General features: G+C 34.1%; 2 protein-coding genes across 4 annotated transcripts; one reads left to right on the plus strand and one right to left on the minus strand.

The window, feature by feature from the left end:
- On the plus strand, positions 1–10,136 carry LOC130644407 (tRNA-dihydrouridine(20) synthase [NAD(P)+]-like). 2 transcript variants are annotated; one of them, XR_008982601.1, is made up of 18 exons: positions 1–936; positions 1,436–1,481; positions 1,572–1,663; positions 4,590–4,633; positions 4,802–4,862; positions 4,940–4,987; positions 5,435–5,500; positions 5,586–5,656; positions 5,783–5,983; positions 6,249–6,300; positions 6,864–6,985; positions 7,181–7,259; positions 7,992–8,062; positions 8,178–8,231; positions 8,426–8,459; positions 8,735–8,805; positions 8,914–9,007; positions 9,093–10,136. XR_008982601.1 is itself a non-coding variant. In XM_057449999.1 (17 exons), exons 1-17 carry the CDS (start codon positions 826–828, stop codon positions 9,178–9,180), a joined length of 1,311 nt encoding a protein of 436 aa, XP_057305982.1. In that variant the 5' UTR covers positions 1–825; the 3' UTR covers positions 9,181–10,136. The 2 variants fall into 2 exon arrangements, 1 of the variants encoding a protein (XP_057305982.1); XM_057449999.1 differs by lacking the exon at positions 8,914–9,007.
- A 1,741-nt stretch (positions 10,137–11,877) lies between these two features.
- LOC130644415 (myosin-11-like) lies at positions 11,878–17,298 on the minus strand. 2 transcript variants are annotated; one of them, XM_057450012.1, is made up of 4 exons: positions 17,161–17,298; positions 15,336–15,451; positions 14,299–14,498; positions 11,878–13,406 (listed from the first exon to the last, which is right to left on the minus strand). In XM_057450012.1, exons 1-4 carry the CDS (start codon positions 17,198–17,200, stop codon positions 12,008–12,010), a joined length of 1,755 nt encoding a protein of 584 aa, XP_057305995.1. In that variant the 5' UTR covers positions 17,201–17,298; the 3' UTR covers positions 11,878–12,007. The 2 variants fall into 2 exon arrangements, with proteins under 2 accessions (XP_057305995.1, XP_057305994.1); XM_057450011.1 differs by lacking the exon at positions 17,161–17,298 and adding an exon at positions 16,229–16,316.
- Between the last annotated feature and the right edge of the window lie 4,369 nt (positions 17,299–21,667).

Consider the following 21,667-nt stretch of genomic DNA (forward strand, 5'->3'; position numbering starts at 1 on the left):
AAAAACAACAATATTAAAATTTAATTTATTTTTTTTACTATATAATATATTTAGTGATTGTGTATATACTGAATTGTAATTATGTTATATAAAAAAGTATCATTTGAGTAGTTTACAGACCATTTTGCTTCAAAGATATTTATCTTATAAAATATTAATATTTTTTTAAGCATTCTCTGTGTGTCTGATGTTTTGTTCACGCAACGTTAGATAAAAAAGCAATAATGAGACTTGAATTTGTCATATACAAGTTATGTTGTAACGTGTTTTACAACTTTCTTGTTTATAAAAATTGCCAGAAAAGTTATTGAGCAATGTTATATTTCTAGTGGTTGTGGTTGGTGCTTTTGTAGTTCTCTTAGGATTGTTCATTGTTCTGAAAATCATTGTCTTAGGCGTTCATTAGAAATTCTAACTTTAAAGGGTTGCTTATTTAGCAGCTGTGCTTATTTGGCGGAAAAACTTACAAATGGGAGTCAAGAACTAGAGAAAAAAATTTGATGTCAATTAGCATGTGGGAAACATGCTTATATCACGCCAATATCAATTTTATTTATATTTTGTATTAAATAAGCTTTTGATGAGAGGAATGTATATTCGGCAGGGTTTGTTTAGCAGAGGGTTCTTGTTCAATCATATACAGTAAGGTAACACCACTTAACCATTTGGATTTTCTTTCTTTCTTTATAAATTAACTAAATTAACTAACAGTTTAACCTTGTTTTCAATTTGTTTTAAGTTGTATACTTCTTTTAAGATGAATATAATAAACTCAAGGTATAAAAGTACTTTGCAAAACTGAGCAGTTTTGATTGGTTGGTAACAATGCCACTGTCATATTCAAATAAGCTCATGCTGGCTCCAATGGTTAGGGTTGGTACATTACCCATGAGGCTGTTGGCATTGCGATATGGTGCAGATATTGTGTATGGTGAGGTAGGGTGTTGTTTTGATGAAATTGAACAAGCGATATTTTTAAATGTTAATAAGAACATGCGTATGGATGGATGTGATAATTTGTAGGTATGTTGAAGAGCCTTTAGACAAGCCAAATTGGAAGAGAATAATAATAACTAATAATTAAAAAGCATTTTTTATCAAATAAAGACAGGCTGTGGTATTGGGATTCAAATGTTTGCAATACCCAATTGACCTAACTTTAAGTTCGAAATCAAAACCTATATACCATCATCTTCGTAAAGCCTTAGACATAAATTTTAAGAAATAGATTTAGTGTTTTTGGTAACTTGCAGAATACTCACTCAAACTTTATTTTGAAACCTATTTAAAAGAGACTTAACATTTCTTGCACCACAAAAGTGAAAGAAGCGTCTATATTAGATATATTTATACCAATGTTTTGTTTGTTACTTCCTTAATGAAAGGCAAGCTGACATTGATGTGTTAAAACTGTGTCTAAACTTTAACATTTTAGGAAATTATTGATCATAAAATGATTCATTGCACTCGAGTTCAAAACAGTAAGTGTACACCGACTTCGTTCTATTAATGTGACAAACTGAAACTTTTGTGTTCTTTCTAAATAAAATAATACATTCTTTTTATTTTAGAGCTGCTTGGCACTGTCGACTATTTAGCATCTGATGGTACTGTAGTGTTTCGTACTTGTGAGGAGGAAAAAGAAAAATTGATATTTCAAATGGTAATGTTGCCTTCTCGAATAAAATTCTTTTTTATTCGTCATTGCGTTCTTGTCAAAAAAAGGATAAATCAACTTCCATTCTTGTGATGAAATGACAAACTTTTTCGTCATCTTTTGATTTAAATTGTTAATATAGTATAATGTGTGTTGTCTTAACGAAGAGTGCTCTTATAATGTGTACACGTTCAGAAAGCTAATTTTATATATATCACAAAATGCAGGCAATCACTTAATGATTTAAAGCAATGGTATCTGTTAAAAACAATAAAAACTAAGAAGATATTCTTCTTAAACCATTTGTGAAGACTTCTAACAAATCCTTACACACGTGGATAACATGTGTGTACCCATTTCATGATGAAAAACGAGGAGTATCAAATTTGTCTTTACCGCTACTTAGTTTTTCACCGAAATGATGGGTCAAGCATGGCGGAAATGCATTCAACAGTGACATTGTCATCCATGCGATCTATTGCAATGATTTGCTAGAAAGAAATTCCACGATGGCGAGCCGATACTGTTTCGCATCCTCTTCTCAATACCAAAAATTCCTTGCGTTGCACGTAGACCAAACTGCCTGGCTTATTTATTATCAATGGAAGTGATGTATCTGGGATTGGTGGTGTAAACGATAATTCCTTTGCTAAAAATTTAGGCGAAAAGCTTTTTTTTCTATAACTATATTCTCTTTTAAAGGCAAAAAACAGTTTGTTTGGAACAAGAATATTCCGGAAGTTTTGTGCGAAGTTTGTGAGAATGCTTGCCTGTTTAAAAGAGGAATAATTAAACATCTTAAGCTGAGAACCAATCCACATAGTTTAGTTGAAGAGAATTCTTGTAATTCGTGTGAATTGTACATGACTGGAGGCTGTGATGAAGGTACATTGCTTCCTGCTGGGATAACTTCCGAGAAGAAGGATCCTCGTCAAATGATGACTCTTTAAGTAATCATTCTTCCTCTGATGAGGTATCGTTTTAAAAATGGGTGAAAATTGAAAAGAAGGTAACCAGGGCTACCATCTCATTGAGGCAAGATAAAGCTTGGGAGGCGTGGTATATTACTACAATCACTTGAAAAGGTCGATGACAAAATATGAATGTTTAATTCATGTGGATTATAGTGAAACGTACTCAAACAAACGGCAAAGAGAAATCCAAAGCGCATACTTTAGCCATTCTAATTTTTCAATTTTTACAGCTTGTGGGTTTTTCCCAACAGATGAAGGTAGCGATCTACCAATGACCAATCACTATCGTTAGCGAAGCCAATGACCAATCACGAATCGCTGCCAATAGATGTACTTCGAAAGTTATCGAATTGAGGAACAAATGCCTATCGCTAATAAGTAAAAACGAGTTATTATTTGGAGCGACGGCTATGCAGCTCAGTTTCAGTTGCGGTTTACTTTTTTTGTATTTTTTGTACCCTTCTAAATTCATTGAGTGGAATTTCAACGAAGCCTACTATAGCAAGGAATTATGGACAAAATCGGAGTACAATAAAAATCAACTGTACCAAAACGTCAAGCCTGGTATAATAATTATCCTTTCACCAAAGGATTCACTGATGCCTTCACTTGTGCCTTCAATCACAACGATTTATTTCCCTGAAGCCGAAATACCTGAAGAGCGTGAATAGCCACCGATCCCTGGTACGTTCCAAGTGCATCAGGGTATCAGAAAAAAATATTAACAAGGGGTTACATATCTCAAATAAGAACCAGCTGATAAAATAATAAAATTCTATTGAAATGGAAAACATAGTGGTCTTAACTATTTTTCATAAAATTTTATATTTTTTTACAGGTTTGATATTTTTTGTGTTTTGTATGTCCAACAGAATTATTAGCAACTATCTATGATCCTAATGTTTTAAAATATAATTTTCATGGATTTTTAAGGTGAAAAGTCTCTCTACATGAAAAGGATTTGTTTCAATAATCACATTTCCACTTGTATTTTTAAATTTTGATAACATCTGAGAAGGAAATCTCATTTTACTTTTTCAAAATATTATCGTGTTCGTCCAAAAAATTGTCTCTTATCATTTTTTCAGCTTAGAAACAAATTAAATGCTGTATTGTATAATATTTTTGTGTTTTATCCAAGGTAACAATTTCGGAATATGTTTATTAAGAATTGGTAGTGTTTTTAAACTGTTAAACGTGTGTCCAACAGATTTTTGAAAAGGACTAAATTTACATTAAGGCAGAAGTCACAAATATCTGTCGTCAGACTCATCAAGGAGGTTTTTTTAAACCTTCATACAAGCCCTGAAAATAGGGTCGATTGGTTTAGCAAATAAAATGTTAAAATTAACAGAAATCATGTCTAACTACCCAGCCATCAATGTGTACCATATAAAGCACCGATTTTTAATGATAATGATAACACGGTACAGCACAACATTATAGTGGGCAATGGCTGTAGGGTGACAACAAGCATATATATAATATTTTGTCATTCTAGTTCTTCTGATTCTCGGTGTCAAATTTGTAATCAAAAAATAGGATTGGTTGTGTTGTTGGACTCTTAAAGTATGCCTAATAGAATACAAAATTTGGTTGTCGTCGCACCTAGGATACAAGAAATAAAAAAATTACCGACCTGCTGGATCGGATTTTTCAAATTTATCTACTGACGGTCAGTCGGGACGCTTAAATGCGCCCAACTTTTAATGAAAATTGAAGTTAAAAGACAATTTTAGTCACGCAATCAATTTTTTTTGATCAAATTAAATTGTCAATTGAGATTTGTGGTGTAGTCATCATATTTTTGATTGCAAAAATTTTGATATCTCTTTTTTTGTTGAGTGAAAATGTATTGGATCGTGTATTAAATGGGAGCATTTTTACCAAATACGTGTAGCCTGAGGGTTTACTGTATCTAAATTTAAAATTGAAAATGTTTTTTTAATCCTTTTCAGGGAACTTGTGATCCTGAACGAGGATTAAAAGTTGCTAAAATGCTGTAAGTGATTCAAACCTTGTTCTTTGTGGAAAGTATGTTACAATGTGTAAAATTAATTTACTAAAGTCGATTTTGGAGGACCGTGATGATATACAGTTTTGGTTTTGTTTATATTTGAAATATAATTTTTGTTAAAAGTATATTGTATTCTCATTTACTGTTTTTCAGAGAAAAAGATGTATCAGGTATCGATATCAACATGGGATGTCCAAAAGAGTTTTCAATCAAGGTTGTTTTTTTCACATAATTCTCGGTGATTGGTCAAATATTTTAATTGATTTATTGACTGATTGATTAATTTCTTAGGGTGGCATGGGTGCTGCACTTCTCACTCAACCTGAAAAAATAAAAAAGGTATATAATTATATCAATAAATAGTATATATATAAAATAATAGTAAATAGTATATATAAAAGTATATATATGAAAGGTATATACATCTACCACTAAACAAAATTGTCGGTGAATTTTCCCATGATCAAATCATACTGATTAAATGCAAGAAAAATTTGCAACTTACTATATTTATAATACATGTTTGAGTGAGTTGCTATTAACCTTATGAAATGTAGAATTGGACTAGAGCAAATCTTAGAATCCCACTAAACTTGCAAATGAGAATTTGGATATTTTCAATTCTGAGTGAAAACTATTACCTTTAGTTAGATGTGAAAGATAGCAAACTGAGAAAATAAATTTTTTGCGAGCTTATAAGCACAGGCAAGGTGTTTTGGTTGTTTTCATAACTTGCTGCACAAGCATCAAACCACAAATTTTTATAATTTTATTTTTACTATTTAGATTTTGACTACTCTTGTCGCTGGTCTCGCTATACCAGTCACATGCAAGATAAGAATTTTGCCTGAGGTAAGAAACGTTTTTAGATGGGGCGTCATATTGACTGCAAATTTTCTCTTTTTTATATTATTATTATTTTCTTGATAACTTCTAGGTAGCAGCAACATTAGAATTGGTGAAGGCAATCGAGACAACTGGAGTGAAAGCTCTCGGTGTCCATGGACGGTATGCCTATTCTTAATTTTATAAACACGTCTTTGTCGCGGTACGGTAAATCACTGGAAGCTCGCTTAGATAAACTTAATTAGCCCTTAAGATTATCGTTTTATTAACTGGGACAGCTTTTTACAGGTGGAAAGAAGAACGCTCTACATCTCCTTGTCATTGCGATTATATAAAAAAGATTTCAGAAGTCATCAGCATACCACTCATCGCGAATGGAGGGTCGAATATTATCAACACCTACGAAGATATTGAGAAGTTCAAGGAGAAAACTAAGTGTAATTCAGTAATGCTTGCACGTGCAGCGATGTGGAACCCATCAATTTTTAGGTAGGAGAATATTTTTTAAGCGACCAACATGCGATAAAATCTAAAATTTGGTGACCACCTACCTACCAGCAAAATAGAAAAGTGTGAAATAAATTATAACATTTTAAGCATAAATTGACAGAAAAATATCAGAAATGGGAGGACAAAACCAGTGCGGGTGTACCACCTGAACGGATAAAACCTTCTAAAAATCTCAAGGGAGGTATTATTGGGTCAACGAATTTACATGGTAAGGTGTCATAAAGTATTCCATATGTTTTTTTAGGAAAGAAGGTCTACTTCCTGTGCAAGATGTAGCTAAAGAATATGTCAAACTAGTAAGTCATGTCTTTCGTCAAGTGGTTAGAACACACCAAACCAAAACACCTGTTTGACACGCATGCGCAGTTTTTTTTTCTTGATTAGTGAAACCTACAGCATAACTGGGAGCCGCAGACGAACCCACTACACTACGTGCGGCAATATGTTAGTGATGAACTCAGATAGTTTAGGGGACCGCGGATCGAATCCCGCTCACTGCCAGGCAGTATGTTAGTGATGAACAAAGTAGTTCTCTTTCATTATGACTTACACGCATTATACTCGCCCGTCATGATCAGAGTTCTGATCGGGGTGAAGCATTCTCTGTGGAGGATGAAATACGGATGTGCTATGATAAATATTCACCTAATAAAATAGGATAGCTGTATCTTCGCCTGCATATAACAGGGTGTTGATTAATACTGCGTGATTGTGAACTTATTTGAGTTCATCAAAGTTTATTTTGAAAAAAAAAATTCTTGTGTTGAATTTAGTATTCCCATGCTTTACCACAATTAAAGTGAGATATTCCACTAATGACTTGATTATCTAGGATAACAAAACTCTTTTTTTCGCACAGGCAATCGACTACGATAGTTATCCCACTAATTTGAAATATGTGTTGTGTAAAATGCTCGGTGATACTACGCGTGATGAGATTGGTCGCAAAGTGCAATCCGCGCGTGATTTTCAAGACATTAGGTAACTTTGTAATGCAACTAATTTTTTAAGAAAAAATAGAAATTTTATTTGTTTCGTAGAAATGTTAAGAAATCTGAGACGAATTTTTTACATAAGAAGCATGACCTGTGTTTTCTATATTATGGAGCGGCGCTTCAGTTTTCAGATTGCTTTAAAAGCAAGTTAGATTTTATCAATTTTTTTCTTTTGTTTCAGTGCAGCATATGGACTTGAAGAGTATCGACAAAAAGTTGTAACTGAAAGAAATATTTTAAAACTAAAGCTACTGCAAGAAGTGAGCCGTTTTTGTCTGTGTATTGTTTGATAAAAAAGTTGACTTTTACTACCCTGTAATGTGGTTCGCTCCTGACTCCCACATAAAAACTTAATGCATATTTTTAACATGTGTTTTCTTTACTTTCTTGTCAGAAACTTTTTCAGGAAAAAATGTGCGGTTTGTAAAACAAGGCAAATGAAGGAAAGTACCAATATGGGCCGGAATTATTTTCAAACCTGAATTAAAAAAAAAAGCATTTAAAAGATATGAGGAACTACTTTAGATCGTCCTAAAAAGCGACTAGTCTATTAGATTTTGCGTCTTGTGACGAGGAGCTACTTTAGATCGTTCTAAAAAAGCGACTAGTCTATTAGATTTTGCGTCTTGTGTTTTTAAAATTTTAAAACTTTGCAAAATTATATTTAGTAGTTTACAAAAGAATTTAACTTTTCGCGGAATGTAATTACACGATTTTGCGAAAAAAAACCTAAACCGCGAAATTTTCTGACAAATAACTAGAATTCACAGCATCCGGAAATTTACAAAAAATTGAACAAAATTATTTCATGTTATTAATACGTGATAAATTTTCTGTGTGATTATCTATCCATTCTAATGATGAAAAAGGTATATTTTGTCCATATTCATTTTGGATGTTAAGTTCTAATTCTAATGCCAACATGTAGACGTCAACTGCTAAAGTATATTTTTCTACGTAATTGATGAAAATCATGCAGCATTAAATTTCAGGATGATGGCCAACCTGACGCTAAACGACAGAAATTAGATGATAAAATTGCATTGGATGTCGCGTTTAACCGGTACAGTTCGTTAAAATAAAGAAAGACACTGTATTTCCTTTATTTTCCCTCCCCCACATACGCCCACATATCTTCTGCTAAGCCCATTTCTATTTGACTTTTTATCATTTTGTAGAAAGTTATATCCGAAAACCATGAGTCCAGTGCAACTGTTGTATGAACACTGTCGGTTAGTATTTTTATCAATTTTTTGTGTAATAGAAACGTTTTGTGATACCAAGGTTGTTTTCAACCAGGAAGCGATCAAAAAATTTGCTTGTCACAAAAATTTTGCTTGTCACTAGTTTTAATGAACAGTTTATTTTTCGGAATTTAATTGAATGGAAAGTTATTTGAGATTTTACAGATTTGTATTAATTTCAGGAGAAAGAGCATAAAACAGCCAGTTTTCAACACGGTTTGTATTTACTTTACGAAATTGTTTACTCTGCATCTCTATATACCTTTTTTTGCCTTGCTGTTCTTTTTATTCTGTGTTTTTAAAACTATTTACTGTCTGCTCGCAAGTCATTGCTCATGACAAAGTCTGAACTACTGTTCACGCCTTTTGAATGTTTGCTAAACCGAATGTTCGAGCTGGCTTTGCGTATTTCGATTTATATGAAGCTTGTGGAACTGAAGAGCTTTTGTTGAGTAGAAGAAAGTCTACATAGTTGGGGTTTTTTTTGTTAGGTGATGAATGTTGACAAGCTGTTTAAATCTGAAGTACTCGTTGATGGTCGAATCTATACTCCTCTACTATGGTAAGTTCTTGGAATCTTTTTGAAATGCAACGAAGTTTAGAAATGTTATATTTGTTGTCTTGTTATTGTGAGTTTCAGTTCTGTTTTTAATGTTTTTATTTTGCAAAGAGCCAATTTGAAGAATTTTCTTGCTGATTTGTTTTGCAAACGAACGAAGTCCTTTTTGCTGGTCTGCCCAAAGTGAAATAAAGTGTACCCCTTTGTAAGTAGGACAATAAACTTCTCGCAGTTTACCATGTATGCCTCCTTTTTTTCTCTTTTCATTTTATGTATTTCTCTGCTTTTAGTGAAAGACGTAAAAAATCTGCTGAACAAGCAGCTGCGATTGTTTACTTGCAATACCATAATATTCACGATGGGCGAGTCAAAAGCTGATTGAACAATCGAGTCTACAAAAGGTGAATTGTGTTAGAGTTTCAACCTTTCCTGTATTCTACTTTTTGAGAAGCATGGAACGGGTTGATGTTTACAACATTTCAAGTTGATACAGCCGTAGGAAAACTAGTGAAAAAGCCATTACTGTTGCAATAAAAGCCTTTTTTCTGGTTTACCGTCCTACGTCTTGGCTTGAAAAGGAGGTTTACGTACAGAAAAATACAGATTACAGTTTATTTATTTGATATGTGGTTTCTATTTAATAATTATATTTATAAACATGTACTCATTTAAGTATCTTGACTACCATTAATGCTCGATGAAGCGCCCATTTAAAGATGGGTGATTTTTTCGAGAGGGGCGGTAAATAGAGATGGGCGCTTATATAAAAAATCTCATTTTTGTGTTATATAAAATCTTTCTTTTTAGGGAAGTAAGTGTCGCAAAATGTAATAATAGAAAATATGTATGACCAGTTATAATATCTGTAAGCGTAGATGTTCATGTTCAAATTTCTGCCATGTCAATAAATTAAAACTGCTTAAACGAAAAGATATAAATATTCTGACATGAAATTTTATGTGTTGATGGTTTTAAGAAAAAAACTGTTTTTGAGTAAAAGGTCGTTTTTTTCTAATGTCCAAAATATTTAAACAAGCGCGCCCTTTGGCTCGAGTAAAACCGCCCCTGGGCGCTTATTCAAGAGTGGGCGCCTAATCGATCGTTTTTGGTATGTCATTTATTTGATACAAGTAAAATTAAAATAATGCAGCTTGTCAGTTATATAGAATACGAGAAAAGTCTTGTACGTCAGTTATCAGCAAACATAATTTTATATTTTTATTACGAAATATCATCGAAAACCAATGTCATATACATATAGGACATATGTATTGGGCAGACCCTTAAATGCTTTTTAGACTCCTTATTGAAGAAATAATATCTTCAAAAGCCAATTGGCGCGTTTTATTTATTGGGATTTTCACGCTTTTTTAGGAATTCTCTATTCCTATTGTTAGATTTGCGTGTAGCGAGAAATCTCTTTAATAATAGCCGTATTTTTTCTGTGTGTCAGCGAAAGCCACGTCCCGTAACTGAAACACGAAATTTTTAAAATGTGCACGCATATCAAATGCGATATATTTTTGTCCACTTTGTTGCGACGGGTAAATTCAAAGGACGGGCGACCCCGTGGATTTTTCAACGGGCTAACGACTAGTCTCTTTAATAATAGCCGTCGTCTGTCTGTCCGCGAAAGATACGTCCTGTTACGGAAACATAGATTTGCGTGTAGCGAGAAATCTCTTTAATAATAGCCGTATTTTTTCTGTGTGTCAGCGAAAGCCACATCCCGTAACTAAAACACGAAATTTTCAAAATGTGCACACATATCAAATGCGATATATTTTTGTCCACTTTGTTGCGACAGGTAAATTCAAAGGACGGGCGACCCCGTGGATTTTTCCACGGGCTAACGACTAGTCTCTTTAATAATAGCCGTCGTCTGTCTGTCCGCGAAAGATACGTCCTGCTACGGAAACACGAAATGCGGTATGTAAAGGAAGGGCGACCCTTTGGATTTTTCCCCGGCTAACCACTAGTCTATATTATAATACCCGTATAGTTCTGTCTGGGTGTCACGCAAAATGATACCGCAAGTAACGAGACGCACGCAATGCGGTATAAAAAGGTTTAGTACAATATAATTCCGATAACTTAAGCCCACCATAATTCGAATTCCTAGTAACTCGACCTATTTGGGCAGACACACGACGGCTATTATTAAAGAGATACTTCATATATTGGTTTCCATCTTATCTCCCTGTCTTAACAATGGCGCACTCGCAACTCTTGTCTGAGACCGGGAGCAAGAACTACGTTCGTTTTTGTCGGAAGGGGAGAGCATAAAATACTGATTTGGTGGACAAGCTAGAAGTCGTTCTAATATGTCTGCACAATCTAAACAAAATTATTTGACTGCTTGCAGTAGAACAAAAACATGATTTTCGTAATGGATCGCTTTAAAACTATTTGTTATCCAAATTCATTTCAGTGTTTAAAACAATCTGATTCGCCGCGTGTATTGTGTGTAATAATAACGTGACAACAAATTTTTTTACAGAAGCTACTTAACTTTAGTTAACGCTTAGCCAGAAGACCCAGCGTTATTTTTCTTACCGCAAGTCGGAATAGTTAGGGTGGAAAAATTACGCTAGATCTTAAACGACTTCTGCGGTTATAATTCTGACCGCGCGCTTTTTGATTAGATAATTCTATTGTTTTTTGCTCACGCAGTTAACATCGGAAAATCTTTCGTTTTAGGCGAGAATGGCTTCACTCACCTAAACAAATATAATTAATTCTTGTATTATTTAGGAGGGTAACATGTGACCACGCCAGCTTTGTGATTGTAATTCGGGGTTTGCTGTGAGGTGGATTTGAATTTTAGGGATTTGCTGTGACATTTGTTTACGTCTAAGAACTTAATTAGATATCCTCAAAAAAAGCTTAGTTAACTAGACTAGTTAACGCTACCCTTAACTCGTTTACTGATGTAAAAATGCGAAAATAAACAAAATTAACTACACGGGGCAGACTACCAATCTGTAAGTTTGTTTTGCTAAAAATCATCATTAATTTTGGTAGCCACGTGTTTATCGAATAAAATTTAAAAAGCCGGATTAATTATCGAAACACTTTAAAGTAATATAAATTTAATTGTTTTTATAATTTTATATACAAGTCTGATATTTCTATCATATAGAATTCTAAAAATGCAAATGATAAATAGGAAAAGTCAATACAAAATGCAGCAAAAAAGTTATACTCAAAAGGAACGACCAGCATTGATATCGGGAAATATACAGTCCTTCTTGTTTGGTGATTTTGGTGCTGGTTTTTGATTCAGTAATGTTTCCTCATGAGAGCGACGACGTTTGGTTTGTGTTTCTAAAATATGACGTAACTGCGCGTTTTCTCTTTCAAGTATTTCTTCGCGCGATCCTCGTCTACCGGCTTCTTGTTCTAACTCGTTACATCTACCTCTAGCGCGTAGCAAATCAGTTTCCACTGTTTTACATCTTTCGAGAGTTGAATTCAACTCGTTGTACAACTCTCCTTTCTTTATGTTACTTTGATCTAAGTCTTGTTTTAGAGTGTAGCATTGATGTTGCAGCGCATCTACCATGTTGCCTTGAGTTTGAATATTTTTTCGCGCCAATTCTAATTGTTCTTCTAGTTTATTACATTTAGCAGAAGTTGTGTCCACTTTGGTGCCTAGATGTTCATATTTTTGTTGCGACGATTCCAGTTGTTTATTTAACGACTCGATTTGTTTGCGAGCATTCATCAGTTTTATTTTTTGTGTACTGTATTTTATTTTCACACTTTCGAGTTCTTTATGCCATAACTTATCGCGAAAACTCTCACTACTCTCTGTTAAAGCATATATACTTGAATTGTGTGAGATTTGTGACTCGTTTACTTTAAACTCGATAGCCTTTCGATTTTCGTTGATCTGTTTTAGTTCTTCTTTCAATTTTCCACACTCGCGAGTACGCGATCGAATCTCGTTTTCATACGAGCTGCATTTATTTTTTGTTTTGTCTAACTCCATAGTTGTTTCACGATATTTTAGTTGCGTGTTTCGTAACTCCTCGTTTATGTCATCGTAAGACCTACCGCGATTATTTTCTAAGTTCTCTTGCCTAACCGCAAGAACTCTTGGTCGCGACATATTTTCTCGCTTATCCAAAGTTTTAGGAGAAAGAACGTACGTTCCACGTCGTTGAATGTCTTTCGATTTTACGATCAGTCTCCACTTACGCGCAAGTCGTAATGCTTCGATCTGTTTTTCGTGTAAATCCGGTATCAAGCGTAGAACACAGTCGGGGTCTGTCGTTAGGAATCTGGTAGCATTAGTTACAATTTTTTCGCTGTGTCGACTAAATAATTTTTCGTTAATGGGCGAAAACTGTAGTAACGCTTCCCACCTTTGAACGCACTTTTCTAGCAATTTAATTTCTTTAATGATCGAATCTGCGTCGTCTCCGCTGAAAAAATCACAAAGCGGTCTGTATATATCTTGTCGGAATGTTTGCAATAATCTTGTAGATTTTTTACAGTAACTTTCGAATTCCTCTAAACGATCTATGTCTTCTACGTCAGTTGAATGGCCATATTTCGGCTGATTCTGTCGAGTCCAAACTAATAACTCTCTAACTTGTCTAAAGAAACAATATAAAAATTATTTGATATTGTAAAACACTTAACAAAAATTAAAATTTCTAAATACACATGTAATCTATTGTCAGTAATTTCGAGAAATTATGAAATGTCCCAAAGGTAATGAAATTTGTTAAACTTTGGATTTTTATGAAAAAAGGATTTGATATATTTAATTATTTTATCGTTTCATGCTTTCATCTAATTTATTTACATTTAGCGGGTGACTCTGTGATACAATGTTTTTGTTTAACGAAAAAGCTGGTACAAGAAAAACACGTGGTTACAAACAATGGCATTTATCGCCTAAACATAATAAATTTGATGAAAATATCTGTTATTAATATTGTTGTTGTTGGGTTTCTTTGTGTTTACCAGCGTGGATTCTTAAAGATTTGTCTCGTGTTTTTTATAAGAAAGTCCACACCAAAATGGACGAGTATACTACCAACCTTGTCCCCAGGACTTTTTAGATTATAAACACCTATTTGAATATGAAAAACATGTCTGAAAATTCAACTTATTCACGGAAGTGTAAGATGAGATGCTGCCTGCAACAAAAGTCCTGGGGAAAAAGGCGTTACTTTCTCCATTTCGTTTCCAGGGCTTCGTTTTTTTGAAATGTGACTAGTGTGAATGAAAGACATATCAGAAAGGTAAATTTTCTTGAGAACAAAGTCGTTATTTCTCGATACTTCCACGAATTGCATTTTTACCTTATTTTCGAATTATTTGTGCATTAAACTCGTCCCCAGGGTTTTTTGCCATTTTGACATCGGGGCGGGCGGCTTGTTTAGCCGTCAAGTAAGCGCTACCGGCTTTGACATGGGCAACAAACTCTGGGGACGAGGGTGATCCGTGCATCATATTAAAAAATTTAAAGAAAAAACTTACTCTCTTGACGTCACTGGTCCAAAATTTTTGTGGTTCCAAGAAGCCCACCGTCTTGTTACTTTGCGCAGTTTTTTGTGAAACTCTTCTATGAAGTTTTCCTTGTCATTAAAAAATTTTCGAACTTCTTGCTCGAAGAGCGTGAACTGTTGACCTAACCACATTTCACGTTCGCTGAGAGACAAATTTTCAATTTCTTCGTACTATAAGAAAATCAATAAATATATTACTTAAAACACGAATTTATATAAAAATTGAAATGTGTGAATAAATATCTCAAGAGAACAACTTAAGTAATATTTTAGTCATTCTCGATTAAAGAAGACATTGTCTTACTTTAGTACACATTATACGAGCCATAGATACAAGCTCAAGAGATATCGTTTGGTTTTCCACTAACTCAAATGAAGTTGTTCAACAGACTTTTAACAGTTTTTAATTCAATTGTTAAAACGTCAACAATAAGTAAAATATTATGTTAATAAATGAATGCTTTCAAATCTATTATTTTTAAAACAAAAATATTCCGTCAAAATAATGCCGTGTGGCTTTAGGTTATGACAATTAATTCAATCAAGACAATGAAGATATCGTGAGTACATTTAAAAATAATATCACACATGAAAAATATTTTGAAACAAATCTCGTACCCGGCCCCCCCCTCATTATATTATGTTCAAGTTAGATATAAAAAAACAAATTTGTCGTAAATGTTACGCGCAAAAATCTGTGATTATAAATATAGAAAAGTTAAAAAAGATTCAATTTACTTGCTCTGAACCCACTTTAAATTTCATTTATTTTTATCATCATATTAAAAATGTATTCTATCTTCTTCCATATTTTTAGCTTTCCAATTTATTTTACAACTTGGCTTGACGTTGGAGTGACGTCGCCTCATATTCTAACAATATAAATCCATGAGTAATGGTAGGGCATTAGTTTGCGTCTGCCAACGCAAAAATTTAGTCTTGTTCAAAGGAATAGTCTTTCTTAGGTAAGATTTTTTATTTTTAGCATAAAATCAAACAGCTACTTACGTAATATTCTTTAACTAATGACGTTTCTCTCTTTGGTAGAATGTGGAGAAAATCTCCTGCTTGTGGAAGGGCGGTTGTCGGTACACGCCCAGTGCGTATCTTTACTTGGAAATTATCTAAATATAGAATATGTCATTTCAAACAAAGATAAAGAAAATAGTTTATAAGAGTACTAAATATAGAGTGTAACTCATCACCCTCGTTTCCAGACCAATTTGTTAGGCGAAAATTGCGGGTGTGCAGACGGTCACTGCTTTCAGCAGGTTTTTAGTTTTTAATTGACGTTTTAGAATTTGTCGCCTCGTTATGCAACTAATTACAGTTAATCCTGGTATGTAGAGCAGACGGTTGAGTACGAGGTTGGTTTAATCAGGTTCATACCATGTGAGTAATTAGCATTACATAATTTTAAGTACTTTTGAAGATTTGGGTCAAGAATGTTAATAAGCATACCACCCTGATGGTTGTGACGTTAGAACTAGTACCCATTCTCCTAATTACATCGTATTTTGACGCTATCACCATAGCAACACGATAGACTAATTTGTAAGGAAATCTAAACGACACATATGTTCGTGCCTACTGAACGACACATATTTTCATGCCTACTGAACGACACATATTATTATGCCTACTAGAACGACACATATTTTCATGCCTACTGAACGACACATATTTTCATGCCTTATAAACCTGACGAGAAAAAAACTTCGCTATCGCGTACATTTTAATTCTAGCCAAAATAAGTGCGCAAACTAATTATGGCGCGAAGATTGAGAAAAAACTGAAAAAAGAAAAAAACTGAAAAAAGCGCGAAAAGTGAAAAATGCGCGAAAAGTGATAATCTGACAAGCAACAATACATTATACACAACAAAAAAATTAACAACTTACAGAGCAAAAAATGAAATTTTTTAAAACGTTTTTTCTGACAGAGACATTTTCTTGATTTGAGCAACAACAATAAACGCATCCCTGGAAGTTTATCGGTTGCTATGAGAACAATTATAATCTATTTTTTCGTTGTTTCTGCAAGAGAGAACCATCTGCAGAAATTTCGTTTTCATTTGTCTGAAAGAAAACCTATTGCCTAAAAGAATTGAATCCCTTTTCTGTTCAAATTTAATCCAATTTTCTTTTTATTTTGGTCACTGTGATTTTAACAAACACATTGTTAAATTTGAAGAACACCCAGTGGAGACTGAAAAATTGTCACGAAAGAAATTTCCTTTATTGAATTTTATAAAACAATAATTCTAACATATAGAAAGATGTTTGTTTTAGAATATGCGTGGATAAATTTCGTTCGTGCGTAGGTATAACTAGCGCGATTTTCGTTTTAATCTTTAGCTGTAAGTCCTGCCTACTTTCTATGTTGTCGTTAACGATAGGTAATTCTTCAGCCACAACGCTAAGTAAAGAAAGACTTAATGAAGGCTGAACCACCCACCTATCATGCATACATTTTATTCAAATGCTTTCTTTCCTGTTCTTAGTTGTAAGAACCATACCTACAACTTTCATTTTATCTCGAAGTTTGATGGAAGAAATAGACATCCTAAGATATCTCACACCCCGTCATGGTTAATTAAATCATAGGGCGAAATAGAGACAAAATGAAAATATTTAAGTACTGGAAACCCAGCTACAACAACGCATGGAAAACACAAAGATAAGTAATCAATCAGTCGCGATGAACCTGCAGTTTAAAAGCTCTGAGGAAACAAGAACATTATTAATAACAACAACATCAACAACAATAACAACAACAACAACAACAACAATAACAACAACAATAACAATAACAACAACAATATCCAACCTACTTATTTTTACGTTTTCATTCAACATCGTGTCCATCTTCATTACGTCTACAGATTTATTATAGTAACAAACTTTAACGTCATCTGAACCAGCTGTATCTAGCTCTCAACAACTTTGTTTGATCACTAGCCTTCAATAATATGTCCTGTGTAATTGCAATTAGAACATAATGTGGTACGACTTCGTACCCAGTTTCCTCTGTTTTAATATTCACTACCAACTTCTAAATATGACAGTTTCAACTTAAATGCCAACATCGCGATCGTGAATACAATAAACACCAACTTCTTCCCCAAGCTACTTTTGGATAATAGTAGCTTTTGGACATTGGGATCGAATTTACTCCTTCCTGTTCTTTTATTCGTTTTAAATGTTTATTATTAGAATGATTTTTATGTTATTGTGTTCTTCTAAATTGTATCTCGTTAAGTCTATGGTTACTTAATTAGCAACCTTAATTACATTAGACGTTTTATACCACACATGCAACGAAACTATTTTTGTTATTTTTAGATAATAAATGATGCTAAACTACCAGAGCGGCATGTTGTTCGTCAGATATGGATGCCTTTGCACGTTTCTGTCCATTTATCCAAAGAAGTGGATTTTGGAGATGTAAACTGAGCAATTAATGTTAGAACTAGAGAACTAGTAACTTGGATGTTGTTTTACGCGTGAGCTAGCTTTAAAAAAACTCTTACATCACTTCTGTGTCAAACATTAATTGATTAAAATTCCTCTTTCAGTCTATGAAATTCAATAAAGAAACGCGTAATTTTTTAAATTTTTTATTGATTTAAGTGCGCTGGGTGTTTTGCTATAATCACTTCAAAAAATCTAGTGGACTATCCCTCAGAACATATTTTGAAGTCTCCAGTAAGTTCCTGCTTATTTTATCTTCACCATTCTCGTTTATCTCTTACACCAGGAGGCGCAGATCACACACAGAGCAACGGAAACCTGTTAATGATGTTTTGTCACAGTACACGCTGAGGATGTTAATTGAAAGTCACGTTTTCTGTAAACAACCTCGTTTCCATGTAGAGATCACTCTAAACTTAGACTACGAAACCTTGAATGTATTTTTAACATGGGAGAAAACTCTAGACTGTTTAAAAATTCATAGGTGTCCTTGATTACAAGAAAAATCAATTTAATTAGTTTTAACGAGCGGTCATTTCTAATGTTTAACTTTTTGATTTAATCTTAAAAGACGCTAATCAACATCATGCATTAATGTATTCATTTTGAAAATTCGTTTCAAAAGGTTTTAATAACAACAATGTAATACGTGTCATGTTGGGAAACAATGCACCCTATGTTGGGATTAAGCATTAGTCAGCCCTTTACTAAATATAGATTAATCAACAAAAGGCCTTTCAAAGTTGGCTTTCCCATGCTGACCTGGACCACATTTTTCAATTCAAGTTTTTAGTTATAAAACCAACTGTTTATTCAAATGTCATTGACACTGTTGTCGTTAAGTTTCTTTCGACGCTGTTATCGTCTAATTTCTTTCGACACTTTTATCGCCAAGCTTCCATCGACACAGTTGTCGTCAAGCTTCCATCGACACTGTTGTCTTCAAGCTTCCATTGACACAGTTGTCTTCAAGCTTCCATCGACACTGTTGTCTTCAAGCTTCCATCGATACAGTTGTCTTCAAGCTTCCATCGACACTGTTGTCTTCAAGCTTCCATCGACACAGTTGTCGTCAAGCTTCCATCGACACAGTTGTCGTCAAGCTTCCATCGACGCTGTTATCGTCTAATTTCTTTCGACACTGTTGTCTTCAAGCTTCCATCGACACTTTTATCGTCAAGCTTCCATCGACAGTGTTGTCGTCAAGCTTCCATCGACACTGTTGTCTTCAAGCTTCCATCGACACAGTTGTCGTCAAGCTTCCATCGACACTGTTATCATCAAGCTTCCATCGACACAGTTGTCGTCAAGCTTCCATCGACACTGTTGTCGTCAAGCTTCCATCGACACTGTTATCTTCAAGCTTCCATCGACACTGTTGTCTTCAAGCTTCCATCGACACTTTTATCGTCAAGCTTCCATCGACAGTGTTGTCGTCAAGCTTCCATCGATACAGTTGTCGTCAAGCTTCCATCGACACTGTTGTCGTCAAGCTTCCATCGACACTGTTGTCGTCAAGCTTCCATCGACACTGTTGTCGTCAAGCTTCCATCAATAGTCAGTTGAATACAAGTTTAACTTAATTTCACTTCAGTCACGAAAAAAATAGTCAGTTTTTTTATAAGGAAAATATGTGATAACCAGTCGTTAGCCCGTGGAAAATCCACGGGAATTCTCCCGTCGCAGCAAAGTTGACAAAAATGTATGGCATTTGTTATTTATAACCCTAAGATTTCGTGCGTGGTTAACACCGTTAGAAACAGACAGACGGACAACGGTTATTATTATAGAGATGGAAAAAATTGATCCTAGCACTAGAAAAAGCAGGGTGAATGAGACCTTAAGAGAGATATGGACAAGTACAAGTGTATACAAAAACCCTTGTATCAATACAAGCGTTTTTTATCCTTTTTTTTAATTTACAAATTTGTGTTAAAAAAGTTTTTCTTTTGACTTAAGCCTTCAGATATGTATTAATAAATAGGTCAGACAGCTTTCATGGCGGTCGTCTTTAAATAAAAACACCATACAATCTGTTTTTGATACCTAAATCCGGCCAGCAATGACGTCAAAATAAGTAATGGTAGTCACAGCACCGGCATAAAATGCAAATATTCGACATTTTTGTTAAAGAGAGCAAGATTAAATTGATTTCTTTCCATCTGTTAAATCCTTTTAGGCAAACAGCGGGTCAGTTTTTTATTACTTGTAGGTTTCATCACGATAGGGTAATATACATCAATGTCTAGTCATATCAAATTTAGAACAATGGCTCGTGTAAGCTTGCAAGAAAAGTTAAAAAATTGTTTAACTTGGTTATAAATCTCTGAAGCTGCCAAAATGAATAAATGAATCAATGATGTGAATGAATGATTAAATAAATAAATCAATGATGTAAATAAATTTGAATGAATGAATGAATGAATGATATGAATGAATAAATAAATGTCTCGAATAATGCCAATTGCTTGTCAAAGTTGTACTGTAACATGACTGCCATTTTAATATCTTATAAACCAACCTCGTCCCCAGGGATCGTCCACGCCTAATTACGTTATTACGAAGTCGTGCCGTCAGAATATCATAGGCGTAGATGAGGCCTGGGGACGAGATTGCTATAAACGAATATATTAAGTTACCGTTTAAACTGCGTGCTCGGCTTAAAGATGTCACATTTTCCCTCTTCAAAATCGTAGAAACAGCTCCTAGTGAAATACATATTCTAACATACAAAGTGAACAAAAAATGTGAGAATCAAACGTCGGTGTCACTGCTAAGTCAAATGGTAAGAAGTAAAATGAATAAAGCCAGGAAAACAAAACTGTTCTCATTTTTTTGACTTGCAAAGCAGTTAAGATTTTTGAAACTTTTGGAAGATCCCTTCCTTTGAAAAATACGCAATATCTATTGTTGTTGAAAGAAAAAGATGATTGAAGTGTTTCCAAAACGTGAAAGTTTTAACTGCATGTCAAGTGCAAAAACCGCCTATTGATCAACTGCTATTGTCAGACTGTTCTTTAAATATTAGTTCGCCACCTCTTGTTTTCTTTGCGAGCCTTCAAGGCGCAGGGAATAGTATTTCAGTTAGGACGGAGCCTAGTAGCTTTGTCATGTCGCCATAAATAAGCGACGATGACATGATATGTTTATTTAAAACTTTCCGCGGATTTACTTACTATGATCATTATTCTACATAATTTTCTTTAGGGGCGTGTGACATCCAACCACAGTCCAGGTTTATATTAGCGCGTTTGTGTTAATCCGGGTTAAAAAATAATAAAAATAATTCTGTTTTAAAATTTTTATAACGAGTTTTTCAATCTTTTATTTTCACCAGATTCTTTTCCGGATGTTAAATATGACGTTATCAAGTTTACTGCTGTAACATCTGTGCGAATTAAATGTCTTTGCGCATGTGCAACATCCAATCTTCTAAATATATTTCTCTTTTTTTGACGACCTACATTTTAGAAGAATGGAGATATGAAGATTCAGTAGAGTAGTGATTTAACTTCAGCGCTACAACTACTTCTTCCCTTCCAAAAATATCAATGCCCAGTCACCAGTTCTATTGATTCCGACGAACGATTGGTAGATATAAAACACGAAAAGCCCTGAAACTTATGTTGAAATTCCGTGTCACATGTACCCGTTGTCTGCATGACAGACAACGGGTACATGTTCTGGTCCTCAAATTATCGCTCGTCGTACATAACCGGGTCGTTTGCTATTTCGTGAAACCTCAGGAAAATATTGTGATTCGGATACTATTTTAAACAAAGATACAGCATGTATAATACATACCGACTTTAACACGATTTCGTATAATAACTTATAGTACAGGGTTATACCATAGGTAAGAATTTT

This window comes from Hydractinia symbiolongicarpus, chromosome 5 (genome assembly GCF_029227915.1).
Source record: "Hydractinia symbiolongicarpus strain clone_291-10 chromosome 5, HSymV2.1, whole genome shotgun sequence".
NCBI lineage: Eukaryota > Metazoa > Cnidaria > Hydrozoa > Anthoathecata > Hydractiniidae > Hydractinia > Hydractinia symbiolongicarpus.

What these genes read in the sequence shown, in the direction of transcription:
- LOC130644415 (XM_057450011.1), bottom strand. Translation starts at nt 16,307, where the DNA reads ATGCGTTTATTGTTGTTGCTCAAATCAAGAAAATGTCTCTGTCAGAAA. An exon ending in CATTAGTTAAAGAATATTAC is followed by an intron (nt 14,499 to 15,335) that starts GTAAGTAGCTGT and finishes ATTTTCTTATAG; the next exon opens with TACGAAGAAATTGAAAATTT. An exon ending in GGACCAGTGACGTCAAGAGA is followed by an intron (nt 13,407 to 14,298) that starts GTAAGTTTTTTC and finishes TTGTTTCTTTAG; the next exon opens with ACAAGTTAGAGAGTTATTAG.
- LOC130644407 (XM_057449999.1), top strand. Translation starts at nt 826, where the DNA reads ATGCCACTGTCATATTCAAATAAGCTCATGCTGGCTCCAATGGTTAGG. An exon ending in CGTGATTTTCAAGACATTAG is followed by an intron (nt 6,986 to 7,180) that starts GTAACTTTGTAA and finishes CTTTTGTTTCAG; the next exon opens with TGCAGCATATGGACTTGAAG. An exon ending in ATCTATACTCCTCTACTATG is followed by an intron (nt 8,806 to 9,092) that starts GTAAGTTCTTGG and finishes CTCTGCTTTTAG; the next exon opens with TGAAAGACGTAAAAAATCTG.